Genomic DNA, 19045 nt, shown 5'->3' on the forward strand with positions numbered 1-19045 from the left:
TATTTTACTGTGTCTGCCTTGGTGGATAGCGGAATTACCGCCCTACTCCAAGGTGAGCAGGGGCGGTAATTCCCCATTCACCAAGGCACTGCCCCATCTCATTTTTGCCCCAACAGGGCTCAATGGGAATGGGGAAGGCGCTAATTACGGTACCGCAAATTGCGGTACCGTAATTAGCACCGAGGTCCCTTTGCGGCACCCTACTTTAACAGCTGATAAAACCAGGTCGGGTAAAGGGAACTCGTAGTAAGGCGGTAAGGGTTTACCAGTACTGGTGCCCTTACCGGTAAACACTTACCGCCTACCATGCAATGAGGCCCATAGTCTTAAAGAAGCGGGCTGCGATATATTTGAAAATATCTAGTGGCTTCAAAAATCGACTATTAATAGCTGTCCATCAGGAAATGTCAAAAAGAAATTCTACTTGTACAACTAAGGGGCAAATGGTCAAATTCTTAGACGAAATAGGGTGGCACTCCAGAGGAGGGAGTTACTCAGATGAGGTACAGAGGGCTCTGGGAAAACGCATTGACCTGTGGGACTGGCTGGAGAATTACGATCATCTCAATGGGTAAAAAAGCCATCAGTTTGTGCAGGATAGACTGTACAATTTTAAGAAGCCCCAGAGTTACCTGAATGTATGTCCATCTACTAGGCTCAGACGCTTCATCCTATTACTTAGAATGGAGCAGCTTCCAACAATGATGGTTACAGTACGAAAAGACAAGATCACTCTGGAATTGCGAACATGCCAAATGTGAAAAAAGCAAGAACTGTTAGAGACAGCCAAACATCTCTTGACTGAATGCCATGTAATGGCTGGTATAATCAACCATTTCCTTGGCATGTATGTGCATAATTACAACTACTTTAGGGAGAGATTATTTTGGCTCCACTGTACGAATTCCAACAGTATGCGTCTGTTGACCGCTCTATGCAACATCTGGCTGAAGATTGAAGTTACCCTAGGAATAACAATATAAGAAATTGGCAAAGGAATAAGATATTATTTGATTCAATCGAAAGCAATGTACTCAATACTCCTGCTAGTGAAGTCTTTTATACAATTTAAAAGCTCCTGTGAAGAAACATCTCTTGTTTCTATGGATTAAGATTAGTATATATGTCACAACGAAGATATGTGTACATTAATGATGTACTTGTTTAGCTATCATTTAATAGGTTTGGCTGAGAGAGAAAGGAAATGTATAAGGGAGATTATGGTTTTATATTGGTTTTATATTGTATGTTTGATTATATGTATGATATGTTTTATGTTTTCTAAAAGTTTGTGTAAAGTTTATAATGTAAACTAAATCACAATAAATATTATTATTATTATTGCAGGCATAGCCTGTGTTTATTGTGTAAGAAAATAACTTCCAGGGCCCAAATATTTTCTAGCATGCCTGTGACACACCGGGGTGGACTCCACCCACGTCTGCTCCATACAGTGTCAACATTTCCAGGATTAAAGCTGCAACTCCCACTGATTCATTGAAGGTGATGGATGATCTGACTCTGGCAGTGTCGACATAAATTGTGGCTCGAAATAACTTAAATGTTTAAGTGTTTCTTTAAACACATCATTGTTTACGTTTTGCTCCAATGCTATCAATGGGAAGTAGAAAGTATTGACCATCGTATCACAGGCAAACGAGTAACCATGCTTTCCTCGTATCGGGAATTGATGGACTAACACGTGCATAATCATTACGGAACTCATGATGTCCTGTCAAACACTGCAGGAAGGTCTTCTTGTATAGCTTATCACTCATGACAGGCACTCCACTTCGACATGGGCCTTTTCACTGACCTTGTCCCTGTGTTGGGGCTGCTCACTGGTGACTGTCCTGTTGTTGCCAGCCCACCCTTCTGTGGCAGTGCTGCTGGCTATTAAGGTAGAGAATGTGCACCAATGTCATGCAGTCTGAGTGGAGCAGTGTGCAGCCATGTCTATCATGAGTGACCAGCATTGTCACCTTCCAACTCATTGTTATTCATGAAAATGAATAATTATCCATAACCTACTAGCCTAGGCCACACTGTTGTTGCTTGTTGTGCTGCCTGACATTAAAATAATAAAGTTGCTAAAATACCACAACTTGATCAAATTGGACTCAAAAATAAGTCATAGTGATCAGAAATAAGTGCCGGGGCTGATCAATGGCGAACACCCCCACAAATTAAGCACTGGGCATAGCCATCATAAAAGCAGGCATAGACACAATACACAGTTTAAACTATTGTATTCATGCAACAAAAACAGCATATATGCTGATACCAACTAATGCCCCCATAAAATAGCTCAATAGAGAGCAAAAGGGGGGGAGGTGTGGTTGCTAGTGTCTGCAGAGACAGTATCAATCTTCAAATTATATGTACCCTGAAATGGGATGATGTCTCGCAAGTATTAGCTTGCTACTACCAACTCTCCTCCAATGAGTCCTTTAAATTCATTCTGTGTTATAGACCTCCAGGTTCGGCCACTACTTTTTTTTAAACGCCATGGATACCTATCTAGGGGTAGAAGCTAGCAATCAGCCAAACATTGCTATTCTGCGAGATCTTAATATCTGATGTAATGATCCAGAAAACACTGATTGTCTACATTTTATAAGTATTATGTATTACACGTATTATAAATTTGCACAATCTTTGTCTTCTTTCGGATCTACCTACTCATTTTAATGGACATTGTCTAGATCCCATGCTAGGACACAGTAATTGAACAAGTTAGCTGCTCCAATCATTCTGTTGTTGTTTAATTAATTGGACTGCAATGTCTAATATAAACAAAAGTAGAACATTCCCTACTATAGAATATTGAAGTTGAAAAAAAGACCCGGATCAAATATCAGATGACAATCTGATGTCTCATATCTTCAAACTGTATGACAGCCTGATGTAACAACTACAGGCGAACTGTGATCTTTTGGTGCCTGTTAACAAACCACCAGGAGAGGGAATCAATGGTTCAGTGAGAATCTAAAGCAATGCCAAAGCCATTACCGGAAATCGGAAAAGAAATTCCGCCGGACCCAAACGAGCGATGACCTCATAATAGGCAAACTAGCTTTAAAACAATATACATGTTTGATTAAGCAGGCAAAGGCACAACATGTAAGATTAATCTGGCAATAAATAGACCAAAAGAACTGTTCAAAGCCATTACAAACCTAGTGAACATTGACTATATTAATACATGCTTGTGTCCTAGTGAGAAGATGACTAATGATTTTAATTGTTTCTTTTTTGACCTTGTCTCTTGTTCAACTGATCTTATCCATGAGGTGGGAGAAAAATCTCCCTATATGGAGTTCAATTTTGTTCCAGTGGGAAAGGAAATCATCGAGAAACGTATAGGTGCTCTCAAACCTCCTCATCTTATTTATGATCCTCTCCTAGCATACTTAGCAAAACAGCATGCAAAAGCCATAAGTCGACCAATTCAGAGCTTTGTAAATGCATCATTGGCCCAGGGCCATGTGCCTCAGGAACTAAAAAAATCATACCTTACCCCATTACTGAAGAAACCTAGTCTGGAACATAATATTCTGGCAAATTATCATCCGATTGCAGGGCTATTACGGCCAAATAAAATCCTGGAGAAAGTTGTGACTTTGCGACCCCTGAACCATCTTGAAAGTAACAACATCTTAGATATACATCAATCTGGCTTAAGGACGGGACCTGGGACAGAGACTGCATTGCTTGAGGTATGGGATAACATACTCGAAAAAACAGATAATGGCAACATTAGCATGTTCGTCATGCTGGATCTGTCAGCAGCTTTCGATACGGTTGATTTTAACATTGTCAGACTCAGTAGCTTGTCACATGTCTCTGATGAATCGCGGAGATGGTTTGACTCCTTCTTAACTGATCAAAAACAACAGGTAAAACTGGGTCCCTTTCTATCAGAAATGCTGACAATATTCTGTGGAGTACCCCAGGGATCCTCCCTGTCGCTGGTGCTATTTAATCTCTACATCTGCATTTTACTAAAAATCTTTGCGCAATTCAGTCTTCAGTATCATTCGTATGTGGATGATACACAGATTTATGTTAGCCTAAAACAACCAGTGGAGGCGGCAGAGAATATTTTAAAACGTGCAGAGAATATTTGAATGTGGATGCTTGACAACAAGCTCCAACTTAATCCCAACAAGACAGAAATAATCGTATTTGGTTCTAAAAAGAAACTGGAAACTCTTTCTTCAATGGTTCCATGCCCCCCGCTGTTTGGAAGCACCTCCAAGTATACAGAATCAGTAAATAACCTGGGTTGCATCAGATGATTAAATCAGTGTATTTCCAATTGAAAATGTTGAAACCGCTTCTCCCTCTCATTTCAGAAGGGGATCGAGCAACTGTAGTAGGCACGCTTATTAATGCCAGGCTGGACTATAGCAATGGCCTACTGGTAGGTTGTCCTAAATACCAGTTGTAGCGTCTTGCAGTGGCCCAAAATGTAACAGTCCATTTAGTCTTTTCACTATCATGGAAAGAGTCAGTAACAATATTTCAGAGGAAACTTAATCGGCTACCGATCCATCAATGGATTCAGTTTAAGCTTTTGTGTTTCGTTTTCAGACGTGTGCATGGCCTGGCACCACCGTATCTTAATGCTAAAATTAAAACCTATATCCCTACTAGATGCTTGTGGTCTACGAATCACAATCTATTTGGGGTCCCTACCTCTAGATCTGTCCACTGGGGGGACAGAAGGTTCTCAGTTGCCGGCCCTCATGCGTGGAACTGTTTGCCGCCCTCTCTATGGAAGATAGAGTCTTTGATTATGGTCAGGAAACAGCATAAAACTTTTTTCTTTCAGTAGGATCGCATTGAGTAGCTGTTAATGTGGTTGAATGTACCGTAACTTAAATCTGTGCCTAGATGTGGCTTGCCGCTTGGTTCCCCCTGAGGACATTCACGTTAGTAATTCAAAATGAAATCATAATAACATCACCATAACATTAAGCTTGTCTATGCTCACAGGTCCTCGAGAATCCTTCTTTGTTCTCCGACCCCATGCTTTCCAATGAAACGGAGATACTGCTTACTGGGGAGTACAGTAACATGTAAAGCCATGTAAACCCGTCTGACTGAGCTTTTCGCCCTTTGCCTCAGCACAGGCTTCAGCCACCTGGACCTAAGTTGGCTATGCACAGAGCAAAAGAAAACAAGCACTGGCAAAGCCAACAGTTTTGGCTAGTGTAAAGGTATTAACTAGTCAGTCGCAGTCACTGCTATCATGTACCCAGGTACTCACACCATTTTCTAGCTGTTGCCATCTTCTGGCCACATAGTTTTATTATGTCAGTGACTGGCAAATGACTATCCCATGCTGGTGCAAAAGCAAACATTGTTGGCTTTGACGATGTCTGTTTTTAACATCAGTTGCATGGAAGGAACAGAAGCAAGGGCACACATACTGTTTATAAATCCAGGGGCTGCAGGCACACTTGGTTAAGACAGTTTTAATACTTCGGGATCTGGTTTAATTGATGTATAGCTGCAATTAAGCCATTTCAAGGTTTCTCAGAAAGCACAGAACTAGACTGAATGATATACCAGGTGGATGTGCTTTGGTCGGGGAGAGGAGGGCAGTGTTTGAGAATGGCCATCAAGGGGTAGGTAAAAAATTAAGCAACCCCCACATGCTCTGTGTCTCTTCCCACATGTTACCTCTTTCTTACATCCACTTCCCATTACAATAGTTTTGGCTTACAGACAGCTAATGGACCAAATGAAAAGTGTACCTGAGTTTCCGAGACAAACACAGTGTCGTGTTCTCATCAAAGCCAGCAGCCTGTGAGCACCATGAGCTGCTGGCCACTCACAATAAGTTGTAACATGATTACAGCATTAGTCCAAAGCCATACAGAAACACGTTAGCTAAGCCATTTACCGTGCTCTCAGCAGAATTGCTGCCACGATGTCCACGCTATCTGACTTTTTTAGAGAGATTGACTGTCCCAGCTTTCATCCTGCAGTTCTCCAAACACCCAGGAAACAGATCAGAAATATAACTCTAGGGCTGGTACTTGCTAATGAAATATTTGCAATGTTTTTGTTCAGTAAATTCATAATGCTGCAGTAGTGGGAAATCAGGAATTGATTAAAGGAAAAGTAATTAGAGTGCCCACAAGCTTTAATGATTGGAGCTGCAGTGAATACACTAAAATGCGCACTGTTCATATTTGGCTGGCACCGAATTTACAGTCTACATATAACACGGGGCATCTTCAACGACCTTCCAAGGGTTTATGCCCTGCGCTCGCCGCCGGCGATGCATAAATCAGCTCGGCCACGCTTTCACTATCCGCCGTAAAGTGGGCAGGGAACGTTTGCTCGTAGAGTTCCATACATGCAGACAGAGCTTTGGGCTCTGCCGGCCAGGATGCAAATGCTAGACCCACGGTCTCATATTAATATGAAAGGATATTCATACCGCGCTCTATCACAACCGTAGCGGTCCCCTGGCGCTCTTCATGCGGTACAAAGGTAGGTTTGCCATAGAGGAGGGAGCTCAGATCGGCAGATAGTGCGGTCTTGCAAAGAGCCATGTGTCGCAACGCAATTCGGTCACCTGTGCATACATGTTGCCTTCAGTTGTGAACTTCTAGTAAAAACAGCATTGGTGGCCATTTAGGATCCGAGGGAAAATACATGTTCACGCACTTCCTTCCTGACTCCGGCCTCTAAGCGCAGGAACGGGAATCTAACATGCGCTGCTCAGAGTAGTATTGTTGCCGAGACAAGCACGTTGCCCCTGAACTCTCCCTCCCGCCACACATCCGTCGGAAATAGCATGTCAACTACAGCTCACAGTAAAGGGCAGCATTCCTGTACACTTTTTCTGTGTGTAGAGCATGGGGACAAGGCCAAGGGAACACAGCATGCAGTTAAGGCAGTGAGGATGGCCACATCAGTCCAAACCTGTTGCCAGAGCCCTCCAAAGTGCCCTCTGAGCCTTTCAAGTACCCCTGGCCTACAAGACATTAGGCCTCATTATGAGTCAACCAGTCCAGAAACAACAGTGGCGGTAAACCTGCTGCCACGGTTGTTTCCAGACCGGCTGATTCCGAGTTCTGCAGGTGAGTGGCGTCACTCCCGCCAGGTCTGACCTGGCGGGAGTAACGCCACCCACCTGCAGACGGAAATGGAAACACTGACTCTGTCATAGACGTAACCAGTGTTTCCATTGTCACCATGGAGTCCTATGGGACTCCATGGGAATGGGGATTTACGGAATTCCACCTCTGGAATTGCCGGGTCACCAGGGTTGTAATGCCCCGGTGATTCTGGCAATCACAAAGACTGTAATTCATTCCAAGTCCGGCAGCAACCTGCCGGTTTTTCCGGCTCGGTTACCACCGGACCTGGAATGAGGTCCATTGTCCCTCATTACAAGTTGGACGGTGCGAGGAAAAAGTGATGGTAATTCCGTTACTGCCACTTTTCCTACACAGCCAAACTACAAGTTTGCCAGTGGGGGTTGACTGATTTACCGCCAGCCAAGAGCTGGATGGAAATCAGGCCCCATCTGCAAAAAACCTCTGGTATAACCGGCACCGGTACTACCGGTACCGGTGAGCCCGGCAATCCTCCCATGGAGTCCTAAGGACTCCATGGAATGAGGATTTACCTACCGTGGATATTAGGTGCCAGTAACGGTAGGTCCGTTTGACAATAAGCTGCCGGAATTACCGGTGGGATACCAGCAAACTTATAATGAGGACCATTAAGTGCACCAACACTATGCCCCCTGTTTAATTCTATTTGCACTACTGATTTATTGGTCCTTGTTCTGCCTATATTCTTTTTCTTGTCTTTACAATAACCTTTTCTAATTTCCCCTCCAACCCTGAATGCTCTGTGCTCCCCTGACTCCACCATCCTAGAAACCTCTGTTTGCCCACTAGCGCCCACCATTTCCTGCTATGTCCTGCCTTGCCAACTCAGTGCCTTCATCTCTCTTCTCCTGAGGCCATAGCCTTTGGACTTCTCCCTGCAAGATCACCTCCTACATCACCCCACACTATTGGTCCACTTGCAATAAGTCCCGGGGCATGTGAACGTGCTGATGGTTCAAGTGAAAGGTGCTGTGAAAGAGGTGCCATGACTAATGCTGCACATTATGCCATGGCCACAAAAAGCCTAGAGATGCAACTCTGGAAATCAATCTGGGATAAGTTAGCAACAGATTCAGAAACAAAAGCTGAATATGAATGTGTGGACGCTGGTCACTACACATGGCAGGGAGACCCTCAACACAAGAGGCGGCGGAGCTGTGCTTGTGGAATGACCAGGCCATGATGGTCATCATCTTGCCTGGACTTGAGGGAGTTGGAGAAATGGAGACTGGAGCAGCAGGAAAATACTCAAAATGAATGCATGTTAATGAATAATGATGTGACTGGCATGTGTGAAAGTGGCTGGAATGGAGATGAAGTAAACTCAACTAAGGTGACCCTGGCTCTTCAGCGCCGAAGGGGAGGAAAAACATGAACAACATCTATGCACCACGAAATGCGCAAACACACGGAAAGGAACCCCACGAAACCAGCGACTCATCGAACACACGCAACACGAACCGAGACCAACCTAAGGGACCTATCACATCAGCACAACCCAGTGCGCTAAACCATGCAAAATCCTGCAAGAGAAACCTATCAGAAGAACCGGGAGTAAAGCCATTAATATACAAAAAAAAACACCACTCTAACTACCTGATATCGTACACCTACGAGCATTTAGCCAAACTAGCCTACGCTAACCTTATCCGGCATGTAGTAACTCTGTAAACTAGCCACATTCTTCCCTCTACCTGTAAGGTGTATGTTAGCTACATTCTGCACCTGATATAATATTATAGCTAAGTCATATTCTCCCTGCCGCGCCCTGAGACAGGCACTAGTTAACATCTGTAGCATGTAGGGTTCCTGAGGTGGATTCTTGGGGTGGGAAATGCATTACACTTCGATACACTGTTGGGGGCACACCTGGATGTACTGTTTGGAGATAGGAAGTGTGTCGCACTGGGATGGATTGCGGGGGGGTGGGAGAGACGTTGAACTTGGATGGGCTATTGAGGACGGGAAGTCCACCAAACTTGGATGGAGTGTTGGGGGAGGAAAGAGTGTCAAAATAGAATGGATGATTAGGAGCAGTAGATGTATCCCAATTAGATGGACTGCCGGAGATGAGAAATGTGTCACACTTGGAAGGATTGTTTGGTGGCAGAAACTGTGCCGCATTTGGATGGAATGTTGGGGACAGGGAATGTGTCTCACGAGGATGGATTGCTGAGGGTTGGAAAGGCATCCTACTTGTATGAACTGTTTGGGGTGCAAATTAATCATTTTTGTTTTGGAGGCATTGTTGGGTGTAGGAAATGTATCGCCACTAACCAACTGTACTAAAAACTCACCTTTCTGCATACGCACCCTCAAACTCTGAACTAAACAAAACCACTCCTCTACTGCACCACAAACTGCACGCACTTCACAACACCCAAAATGAAAACAAACCACACACAATAACACATTAACACCACATGACGGCTACCAAACAAAAGAAAAACGCACCGACACTCAGTATCCAGTCTCTCTGAACTGAAGCTGCCAACAGCACATCTTGCTCTTCTCCCTCTCCATCCAACTAACAAACCATGAAATCCTCTTTCCTTTGCAGATCCGCCAGAGCGCCAAGAGATTTATGCAAGTGGCAATAGTGCTCGGTACAAGACCATTAACATTAACATGAGCAACATTAACATTAAGCGCAAAGCCCCTGACATTAGGGGATCATTACGAGTATGCCGGTACTGAAATAAGGTGCAGATAACTACATGTACGGCACCTTTTCTGGGCCGCCATACTCTGAGTCTGTTGGTAGGGGCAGTGAACTACCGGCAGGTATGACCTGCCGGTAGTTCAGGCCCTATAGGAATTGTATACATGTAGAAAATATATGGGTTAGTCCTTCCATTCGCAATGTTTTATCTGATGGCTCAACCTGAGACCACCTCCAAATTGATAATAGAGAATACATGCCATCCTTAAAGTTAACTGTTGGCTAATTAAGCATATACTGGGTGGCACAGCATGAAGAGTTTTCATTGGTTGGTAGCTTGCTCACCAACCTTGGACATGACAGGTCATCAGAACATGAACTAAAAATGGGAATGAGGGGTGCTAAATCCAAGACCTGCATACTTCCAATTAAATAAGACCTATCCTGTATCACTAGGCCATGAGCTAAAATGTTCCTTTGTATTTGACCTTGCTAGATGTCTTGATTTGAGAACACGTGGGGAGTCGAGGCAGGAACTGGGCAGTGTCTGGCCCTAATGAATAGACACTGGTTTAGAATGATGGGTCACGTGTGAGGAGACCATGTTCTGAATTATTCTGTCCTGTAGTTGTTGAGATTTGAGCAAATATTAATGCAAATGTTATTGCCTTTCCAACCACTAGGGACTTCATTGATCCATTCCTTACGAGGTGATAACTTATAATTGGTCGGCACCTGGCATTCAAAGGCTGGTTGTTCTTTAATTAATCTAAGAGAAATATGTCATGTGCCTTGGGAATACTTATCTCATGCTCTCTTCTCGACCATTCTTCCCTTAATTATTACATAACCTTGAAGAGGGGCCATGCAGCCTCTGACTGCTCCCCGCATGACTCGGTGCTTCAGTGGATTCAGTAGCTTTGGGTTCCCATAAAGCTTCAGGAGCTGTATTCATTTTAATGCGTTACGACTTCCATTTTAACAAAGATGGCATCCTTTTACTGCTGCTTTTCTACATTAATAAACTATTTACGTATATCGTTCATGTTGCGTTTCAGTGTATACATTGCTTGTGCTATATGCTTCGTGTCTTTGTGGTGCAAGCGATATTCTTCATGTCTAAATGCACGTATGACTCAAGGTCTGTGTTTTTTCATGGTGAGTGCATATTTGCTTCATGTCTATTGCATGCGCATATGTCAGTCAATCAGCAGGTTTGCTCACTCTTGCCATCTTCAGTTACATCTAGTCCATCTCTTCCTGTATTGATCTGCGATAAGGCCGGTACAGTCGCCTTAGTGCATAATGTTTCTCCTCTTTGCGATATTGGGGCAGAAGAGGGGCAGTTGCTGTTAATGACGTATTCATCTGTCTCTCAATATTCCCCCCCTCTGGTTGAGTCCTCGACCAAACCCTTATTCCGGCCCTCATCTGGGTAAGATACCTTGGATATCCATATTTTAGTCACCCCTGTAAGGAAGGTGTGATATCAAAGTAAGACAGACACAAGTGACCACAGTTCAAGGGTGTTAATTGAATCTTATCAAGGGTGTGATAAACGCCTATCTTACCCTAAATCTAAGATGGGAGCAAGCTACGACCATTAAAATAATAATAATGCAGTCCTAGTGAGGTCTAATCAAAATAAAAGGGCCTATACTAAAACACCTATTGCCAATCCTTAACGCTAATTTACAAAAAGTGTGGGGGAACGATCCTGAAAAAGAAAGAAGTGTTCACAAAATGATAAGTCGGGATGTGCAGGCCATTGGCTTCCCTTCCCCACATTTTCAGCATGGGACAAGACAATTCACTCGAGCATAGCATACTCTTGTGCTTCTTCAGCACAAGCACATCGTTTTGTCATAAGCATCAGGCCTCATATGCCCAAGTCTCTTAAGTTATCCAAGAAGTCTCTTGATCCAGAGGGCCTGATGTCTCAAACAAACAAAAAGAGTAGCTTTCCAAGTATTCAAGTAGGGCGATTCACTCTTCACCCTGGATCTCCATCAGCCAGGCTCAGATCTCCTTTTGTACCACAATCTTTTCTCAGGTGACTCACAGTTCAACCCAGAGTCGGGCTCAGATCCCCTTTTCGAAAATTACCCTCCCTCAGCCGGGCTTGGACCAATTGCAGTTTGTTTTTAGCTATCAAAGATCAAATGTGCACTGGGTTTACTTGACTCATTGCAGGATCACATCGATATCCTAGCTTACAATGTTTACACTCTTTGTTGGATACCGCACAGAGACCTTCGAATGGGCACCCATGTGGTGCCGGACCACTCTGTGTACATTGCCTGCCTTGGTTTATTAAGGTTCAGGTATTCCTTGGATATTCAATTACATTTGCCTTGTTCACCACGCACGCCTTCTAATTTGTTCTTTGCAAATTTCTTCATACAATGTTGACACGTGTAACATTGGTTCTAAAACAGAGTGGTCTGCTATCAGTCTCCCAGACTCACCAGCGGTGCTGACTTTACTGGTGTCGCTTTCTTGTCAAGGCCAAGGACAATACGACAATGGCAATCGCCTTTCCCCGCCTTGGCTATCGATGCGTGAAAGTCCTGGTACCTTCGACAAAAAATGCACCTTTCTTCAGCTTTATCTCTGGGTGATATGTTTCTTATCCATGAGGGTTCATGAAAGTAGCAGTTGCTTTCCTCTGAAAAGGCCAAGGGCAGTCCCCTCCTTGCAACCCCCTCTGGTCTCACCGTCTTTCTCCTCGTATTAAACTGCCATCTTGGAACTGCTGCATCCTCTGGTGTCTTGCCTCACTCAGAGTGTGCTCCTGTGTTCCACCTTTTATCCATGTGTGATCTGTGATGGAAGTCAGGTATGTGTAATTATTAGTAATTGCCTGACTGTGCCTGACCCTTGTGTTGGGATATGTCAGGTATCTCTGGTGTTAGTCCATTGTAACTCCAAGTGAACTGTCCGTGAGAACGTGTTCATGTTGGGAAAGGGGTGGGAGGGGTCCAGGGCCTAGGTATTCTACCTGGTAGAATGGGGAAAAGGTGTTACAAGGTAGGTGATACCGCACCTCGCCTTCCACTGTCCCACTCCCCCTCTCCCGAGGACCCCTCATCCAGCTGATCCTCCCGCACTGGTCCACCCCCAGGAACTGGATCCAAAAGTGATAGCTGTGTCCTGGCACCTGGATGATATATCCCCAGAGACAACCAGGTGAGACAGCTTCAGGTTTCTCATACCCCCCTCAGGTCACCTGCACATCTTATGTGCTCGACCACACTCCAGGTCATGTAGCAACCCTCTCCATCTGGCTTGCAGAATACCCAGCTTCCCACATAATTGTGCAGGTCTGGTGGGATTAAAGAATGTTGATGCTGGAGGTGTAATAGGGCTTTCTGGTACGTGGATATGAGGTAGATTATCGATTTGTGTATATTTGTGTACGTAAGTATCCGCGTTTATCACTATTTCCATGCCCTCGACCTTTTTGGCTGTCTACTTGATTTGGATTAGAGCTATTCGCAGGGTGCAGAATCGTAGTAGTACTGGTAACAGTATTGCTATTAGTACTTTGAATGCACTAGCCAGCTAGGAGGTGATCCAGTAGAATAGATAAGAGAGCCAGTCATTATCTAGGCTGTCTTCCACCTGCTCTTTCATTTTTGTATGAAAATCTGTTAACAAAGTTATGGCCTCTGTGAGAGTCAATTTTCCTCATCGTGGGTTGGTGAGTACGTGCAGCAAGATGGGCCAATTTTTGAACAAATGTCCCCCTCAATGACCGTTATCAGATCAAAGATGTACTTGTTCTGAAGGGTCATTTGTCTTATGGTCCTTAGCTCTTCTTTGATGGCATTAAATCCCTTCACTGTTGAGTTGATTGTTTGCAACAACTCCCATATCGTGATTTGGAGCCATTTTTTTCATTTGCAGTGATCTGCACTACAGAGAGGAAAATAGCTGAGAAAATCACTGCTGTTTTGCTAAACAATTTGTATTTGTACAGTATGTCGTCGTAGTCATCTTTTGATTTTGCTGAGAAATAGTGTTCCCTTTTCATATATGGGAAATTGTGGGACCTTCTTTTCCTCAACTGTGCATCCATTTTAGGGAAGTCCGTAATTTGCATCTCACTCTGGGGAACTACAAGGGCTAGTATATTCAATTTTACTATGGAACAGGGACCGCCCAAACCCTGGAGTAGCTGCATGTAGGCTTTGGTATCACAATCATCAACACTGCTGTTCTTGTCTTCTGCTTGATACAACAAAAATACATTTACACCTGTTGTTTCTTCTGACATTTACTGTACCATTATCTCAGAAACATAGGGTGGAATTTTTCATGGGTATTATTTGGACTGCCCCCACTCCCTCGTTATGACCCATGTGAGTAATTTTGTGATTTAGGGCCATAGGTCAAGACATAATAAATCCTCCTGCCCGCCCTGTAGGTGTGAGCACAGTTCCCTTTATTTGCAATTGACCTCTTTCCCAAAACTCAGGTATTTCTTTTCCATGTATGTCATTACATTGGAGCATCCTATTTTTGCTCTTCTAATCCCTGCTCCATGTATTTCAGATGACAAATATCTTAACACTGTGTGCTGTGGTTCAGTTTTGGTCATCATTATCATCTCTTGTATATAGTTTTGTTCTCATGTGAACTTTGCTTTCTTTACACATATGGGTGTGGCAGTGTGGCCCTGGAATTGCCCCCTGATCAAGCACAGCACAAGGTGTGTTAGGCAATGTGCTTTGTGTGCAGGTACCTCCATGGCTATAAAAACTTGTGAAGTGCTCATGGCATAGGGGATAAGGGAGCATACATAGCAGCTCTCTGTGGAGTTCTCCCTCCCCACTCATGTCATGTGCTGATATCATAAATTATAAGCGACTTGGGCAGAATCATTTATATATGAGTTCTTGTACCCAAAGTCATTCATCACAATTTGTTTGAGCCTCTTCATATCTTAAGTTAACATGGAATATTCTGGGGTTGTTTCATTTGTCATGGAGAAAGGGGTCACATTGCTATACATGGGTCTAAAGTCATTATACAGGACCAACTCTTGTAATGCAATAAAAGTGGAAAGAAAATTACAAAATGTAAAACTTTTTGCTAAAAGCATCATTGTCAGCGTATCAGTCTTTTGTAAGTAATCACATGCATTATTTTGTCGAAAGGTCAGAAGCAAGCACCTAATAGAATTAAGAAGTCCCATATCCTTCCTTCAGACCGTCTCTTTTCAGTTGTAAAAAATGTCAGCGTTTCACAGAAATGAATTGGAACAATAAAGCAATAACAATCCTTTCCAAAAGGAAACATGATTTTGGATGCCTTAAAAGAGTAGCGAGAGTTATGTTTCTTAAACTTTAAGTAGGATAATTATCTACTAAGTAAGTAAAGCGAATAAACAATAGGGTTTGCAGAGAAAACATTTAGCCTATTTACTTTTATTCTTTGTGAAAATAGTCTATGGCGTGTGCAGGTATGCTGTTTCAGAGAAAATGTCCACTAGAGTCCTTTTACTAAACCTTAAAAGCAAACAAACATTCTCTCTCTTAATTCTTTGGCTGTTGTTTGGCTCGGGTGGCAAACCACGTATGGACATGTGTCATCTCTTCTTCACCAGTTTGAGCTCGAGTGAGGGGCAGGAGGTACAGGCAGACGAACCGGGTTGATTACGTAATGCATATAGGGCTAAGGGTAGGTAATGGAGCCATCCTTTTTTCAGGGTCACTTTTAGCTTGGCGATACACTCTTTGAGTAGGCCATTGAGACACTCACATATACTGTTTGCTTGTGGGTGATACATGGAAGACAACTTGTGCTTAATACCCATCAGAATTGTAATGTGCTCAAATACTTCATTTACAAATAGAGGTCCATTGTCAGACCTGAGCACTTCGCAAACTCCCCACCTCGGAAACACCTCACATATGAGGAACTTCACAGCACATGTTGCATCAGGATGTGTGAATGGACCATCCTCCATCCATCAAGAGAAAGAGCACATGGCTGCTAGCATATATCTTTAGCCGTTATGAACTTGGAGCATATCTACATAGTGAATATGCAAATTCTAGAAGGATCCAGTAGGATGGAGTATTGTTCCTCTCACCTTTCGCAGTATGTGCCCTGCAGTGTACTGTTGACAGACCAAACAACTTACAATGAAGACAGCAACATGCTCTGCCAGATTAGGTACGAACCATTCTTCTGAGATCAAAGCTGCAACACAATGTTGTGTTGTATGTGCTGGGTGATGTAGTTGCTCTAATGCTACATTAAGCAATCCAAGGGGCATAACTGGTTTCCCAGTGCTGTCCTGCCGACCACATTGTATCCTTGGGGGACAATGGACACCCCCTGCGCTTCCACAACTCCTGCTCTTCTGGTGGAGCTCATCTCTGCAACTCAATAATCGTTATGACGCCACCTGCGTGGAAGCGTGATGGCGTCAGTCAATTAGTAAACAACGAAGGAAAACGTCCTCTTGAGTATACAGAGTAAATGTAAGGCTGTGGACCAATAACTATGAAAAAATAGATAGCAATGGATGTAAACAGAAACAAAAATAGATATAGACAGTAAACTGAGCCAAAAAAAAGGCAAGGTAAATAGAAAGCGTGGTTAAAACAAAGAAGTGAAATAAATTATTATTATTATTATTTATTAAAGTCATACGTTTCTAATGGGAATATAAGTCCTAAATGTCGAGATCTACATAGTACTTTAAATATCCTGCCCACCTTGGGACGTACAGTCTTTTATAGCGGCATAATCCAACATAAATAGAATAAAACAAATAATAAGACATCATCACATCTTAATTAAGGAAAATAAATCAAGGGGTACATTATAAAAACGGGCCCAGATAGTAATGTTCGTTCATCCCCAGGGGAGAGAGGGAGTCAAGGCAGTGAATCCAAAAAAGTGCTCTCTGGGATAGTAATGTCTCTAAGTTACCGCCACTAGGGAGTGGATGTATAACTTCCAATATTACAAATCGCATTTGTGCTACTGTGTGCTGGTGATCTCTGAAGTGTCTGTATACTGGTAATTTGATATTTTTTGTGCGGATATTGGACTTATGTTCTGTCCATCTTTCTTTTGCTTTCCTGGTGGATTTACCAACATAGGATTTGCCACATGGACAGCGTAACGCATATACAACATTTTGACAATCACATGTAGCATATTGTTTCAGAGGTATCTTTTTGCCAGTGTTACAATGTCGGATGTGATCGCCTTTAATCACATTTGAGCAGTGTTGGCAATTAAGGCATGGAAAAGTCCCATTTTTAGTTTTGCACAGAACAGTTTGATTGGAAGGTTTGCGTTTTTCTGCCTTAATAAGTTTATCGCAAAAGTTTCTGCCCCTCTTGTACGCCAGCATTGGTGGTTCCGGAAAAAGGTGGTTCAGTTGTGGATCTGTTTTAATGATCTCCCAGTTTTTGTGTATAATCTTCTTAATTTGAAAACTTTGACTAGAGTATTTCAAGATGTGCGCTTCCATGGTTCCAAAATTACCTGGACTAAGGCGAATATTGTAAGTATTTGAGGATCCTTGTTTTGACTATTTGGCCAACTTAATGAGTAATAGTGATAGAACTCATACTCTTTTTCTATCTCTTTTTATCTTTACTTACAGCTTTGTGCTGTTAAGAACCCTTCTTTGTACTACGGATTTCCAATGGGACACCATTTTGAATGTAAGTGCTGACTTACTTTCTTGCATTCTACTTTTAAACCTAGGTTGAGCACTTTATTCTGATTATATTTATTTTTTGTTACTGATTAGGTATTTTTCCACTATCGGACGTAATGTCCTAAGGAATCATTTATTTGATGAATATTGGCACCTTTAGTCCTTTATCTCAATCTAGACACCCACCCGTTGGGGTAAGTGATGTTCCCCCATTTTTTCTACTGACTGTACAGACCGAGACCATTTGACAGTATTCTCTCTAGACTCTTTTGGTTGGATTGAGTGTTATGATTTCTTTTAATGATTACAACCTCCTGTTGTTAGCACTGTGCTAAATTCACTTATTATTCTGTTGTAATGAAGACCATTAGGCGTATCTAAAAATTGAGTAATTATCATATTTATCCTGGGGATGCACTATAGTAGGGGAGACCTCCTCTGATTAGAAGAGGAGCTTAGTTCATCTCCTCTAAAAAATGTGTTCATTTGTAATGAAATACCTGTTTGATTATTGAAATGAAGTTAGAAATGATACACTAAGATGTGTTCTTTTCTATCTTTAATTGTTAGAAATTAGAAGAATTGTTACATTGCCCCTGAAGAAGAGTTTGTAACTCGAAATGCGTTGGGCTTTTCATTTGTATAATAAAATACTATGTTTTGCTGAAAAATTGAAAAAATTGTTTTTCTTATAACAACCTCCCATATCAAATTGTTTCTTATGTTTGAAACAATACCAAATGGTTTATATGAATTAGTGACTACCCATTTGAATGTTTGGTCTGATGTTCAGACAGTAGATAGTGTGCAGGGGACGGGAGTTCCTAACTGACTTGTTAGGAACAACCACTATTTTTGTTCTTCTTATATATCCAACCTAGTTGCCAAGGTTGAGCCTTTGCCCCCCGCACCTCAATAATCCCATATAACATCTCTAAATATCTTTAACATTACCTCTTGGGTTACTTACCATTAAGACCCTTCAATGTAGGTGTGCCTTGGTGTTTTTTTGCTCCTCTTATTGTTTGTTTCTCCTCCCACGCTGGGGAGGGGTTGGCATCCCAATTTCAAGCACTGGCACCCTGCCCCTACTAAGTTATGTCTTTTTCGAAAATAAATACACTTACGGATAAATCAGCTACAACATTGGCGTTTTCAGACGAAGAGGAGGTCAGGATCCTTGGACTTATTAAAGATACCAGCAAAGAACCATTCGGCACGGATAACCCTCAAAATCTAATACAAAAATTGGAAAGGTTAATCCGTAGAGAAATTTCGCAAAAACTTCATGCCACCACTTTGGCACAATATTTCAAATCCAAAAGAATACCCAGAAGATTAAGGATTTATCTACGCCCTACACTCTGTAAAGACAACTTGGAATTTGTTAAACGGTGGGAGCAAATATTGAATAAATGCTCATTAGATCTTATTCTACTTGCAATTGAAGAATTATCAAAATTATTAACACAAATCAACCAGGAGATCGAAGAGATTTCTCCACAACTGTCCAAACTCAAAACAGCGGCTGAACTAGGATCCATTTTAGAA

The 19045-nt window shown here is 42.5% G+C and overlaps 1 protein-coding gene across 1 annotated transcript in view; it reads left to right on the forward strand.

The window, feature by feature from the left end:
* The window catches only part of LOC138504940 (uncharacterized), a 42718-nt gene extending 25099 nt beyond the window's left edge, over nucleotides 1-17619 (forward strand). Inside the window, exons 2-3 of the mRNA XM_069625330.1 lie at nucleotides 17438-17498; nucleotides 17588-17619. Coding sequence (XP_069481431.1) covers nucleotides 17438-17498; nucleotides 17588-17619 — 93 coding nt within the window. The remainder of the gene's footprint in view (nucleotides 1-17437; nucleotides 17499-17587) is intronic.
* Nucleotides 17620-19045: the final 1426 nt, after the last annotated feature.

The sequence above is a fragment of the Ambystoma mexicanum genome, chromosome 11 (assembly GCF_040938575.1).
Source record: "Ambystoma mexicanum isolate Mex_15411 chromosome 11, UKY_AmexF1_1, whole genome shotgun sequence".
Classification (NCBI taxonomy): Eukaryota; Metazoa; Chordata; class Amphibia; order Caudata; family Ambystomatidae; genus Ambystoma; species Ambystoma mexicanum.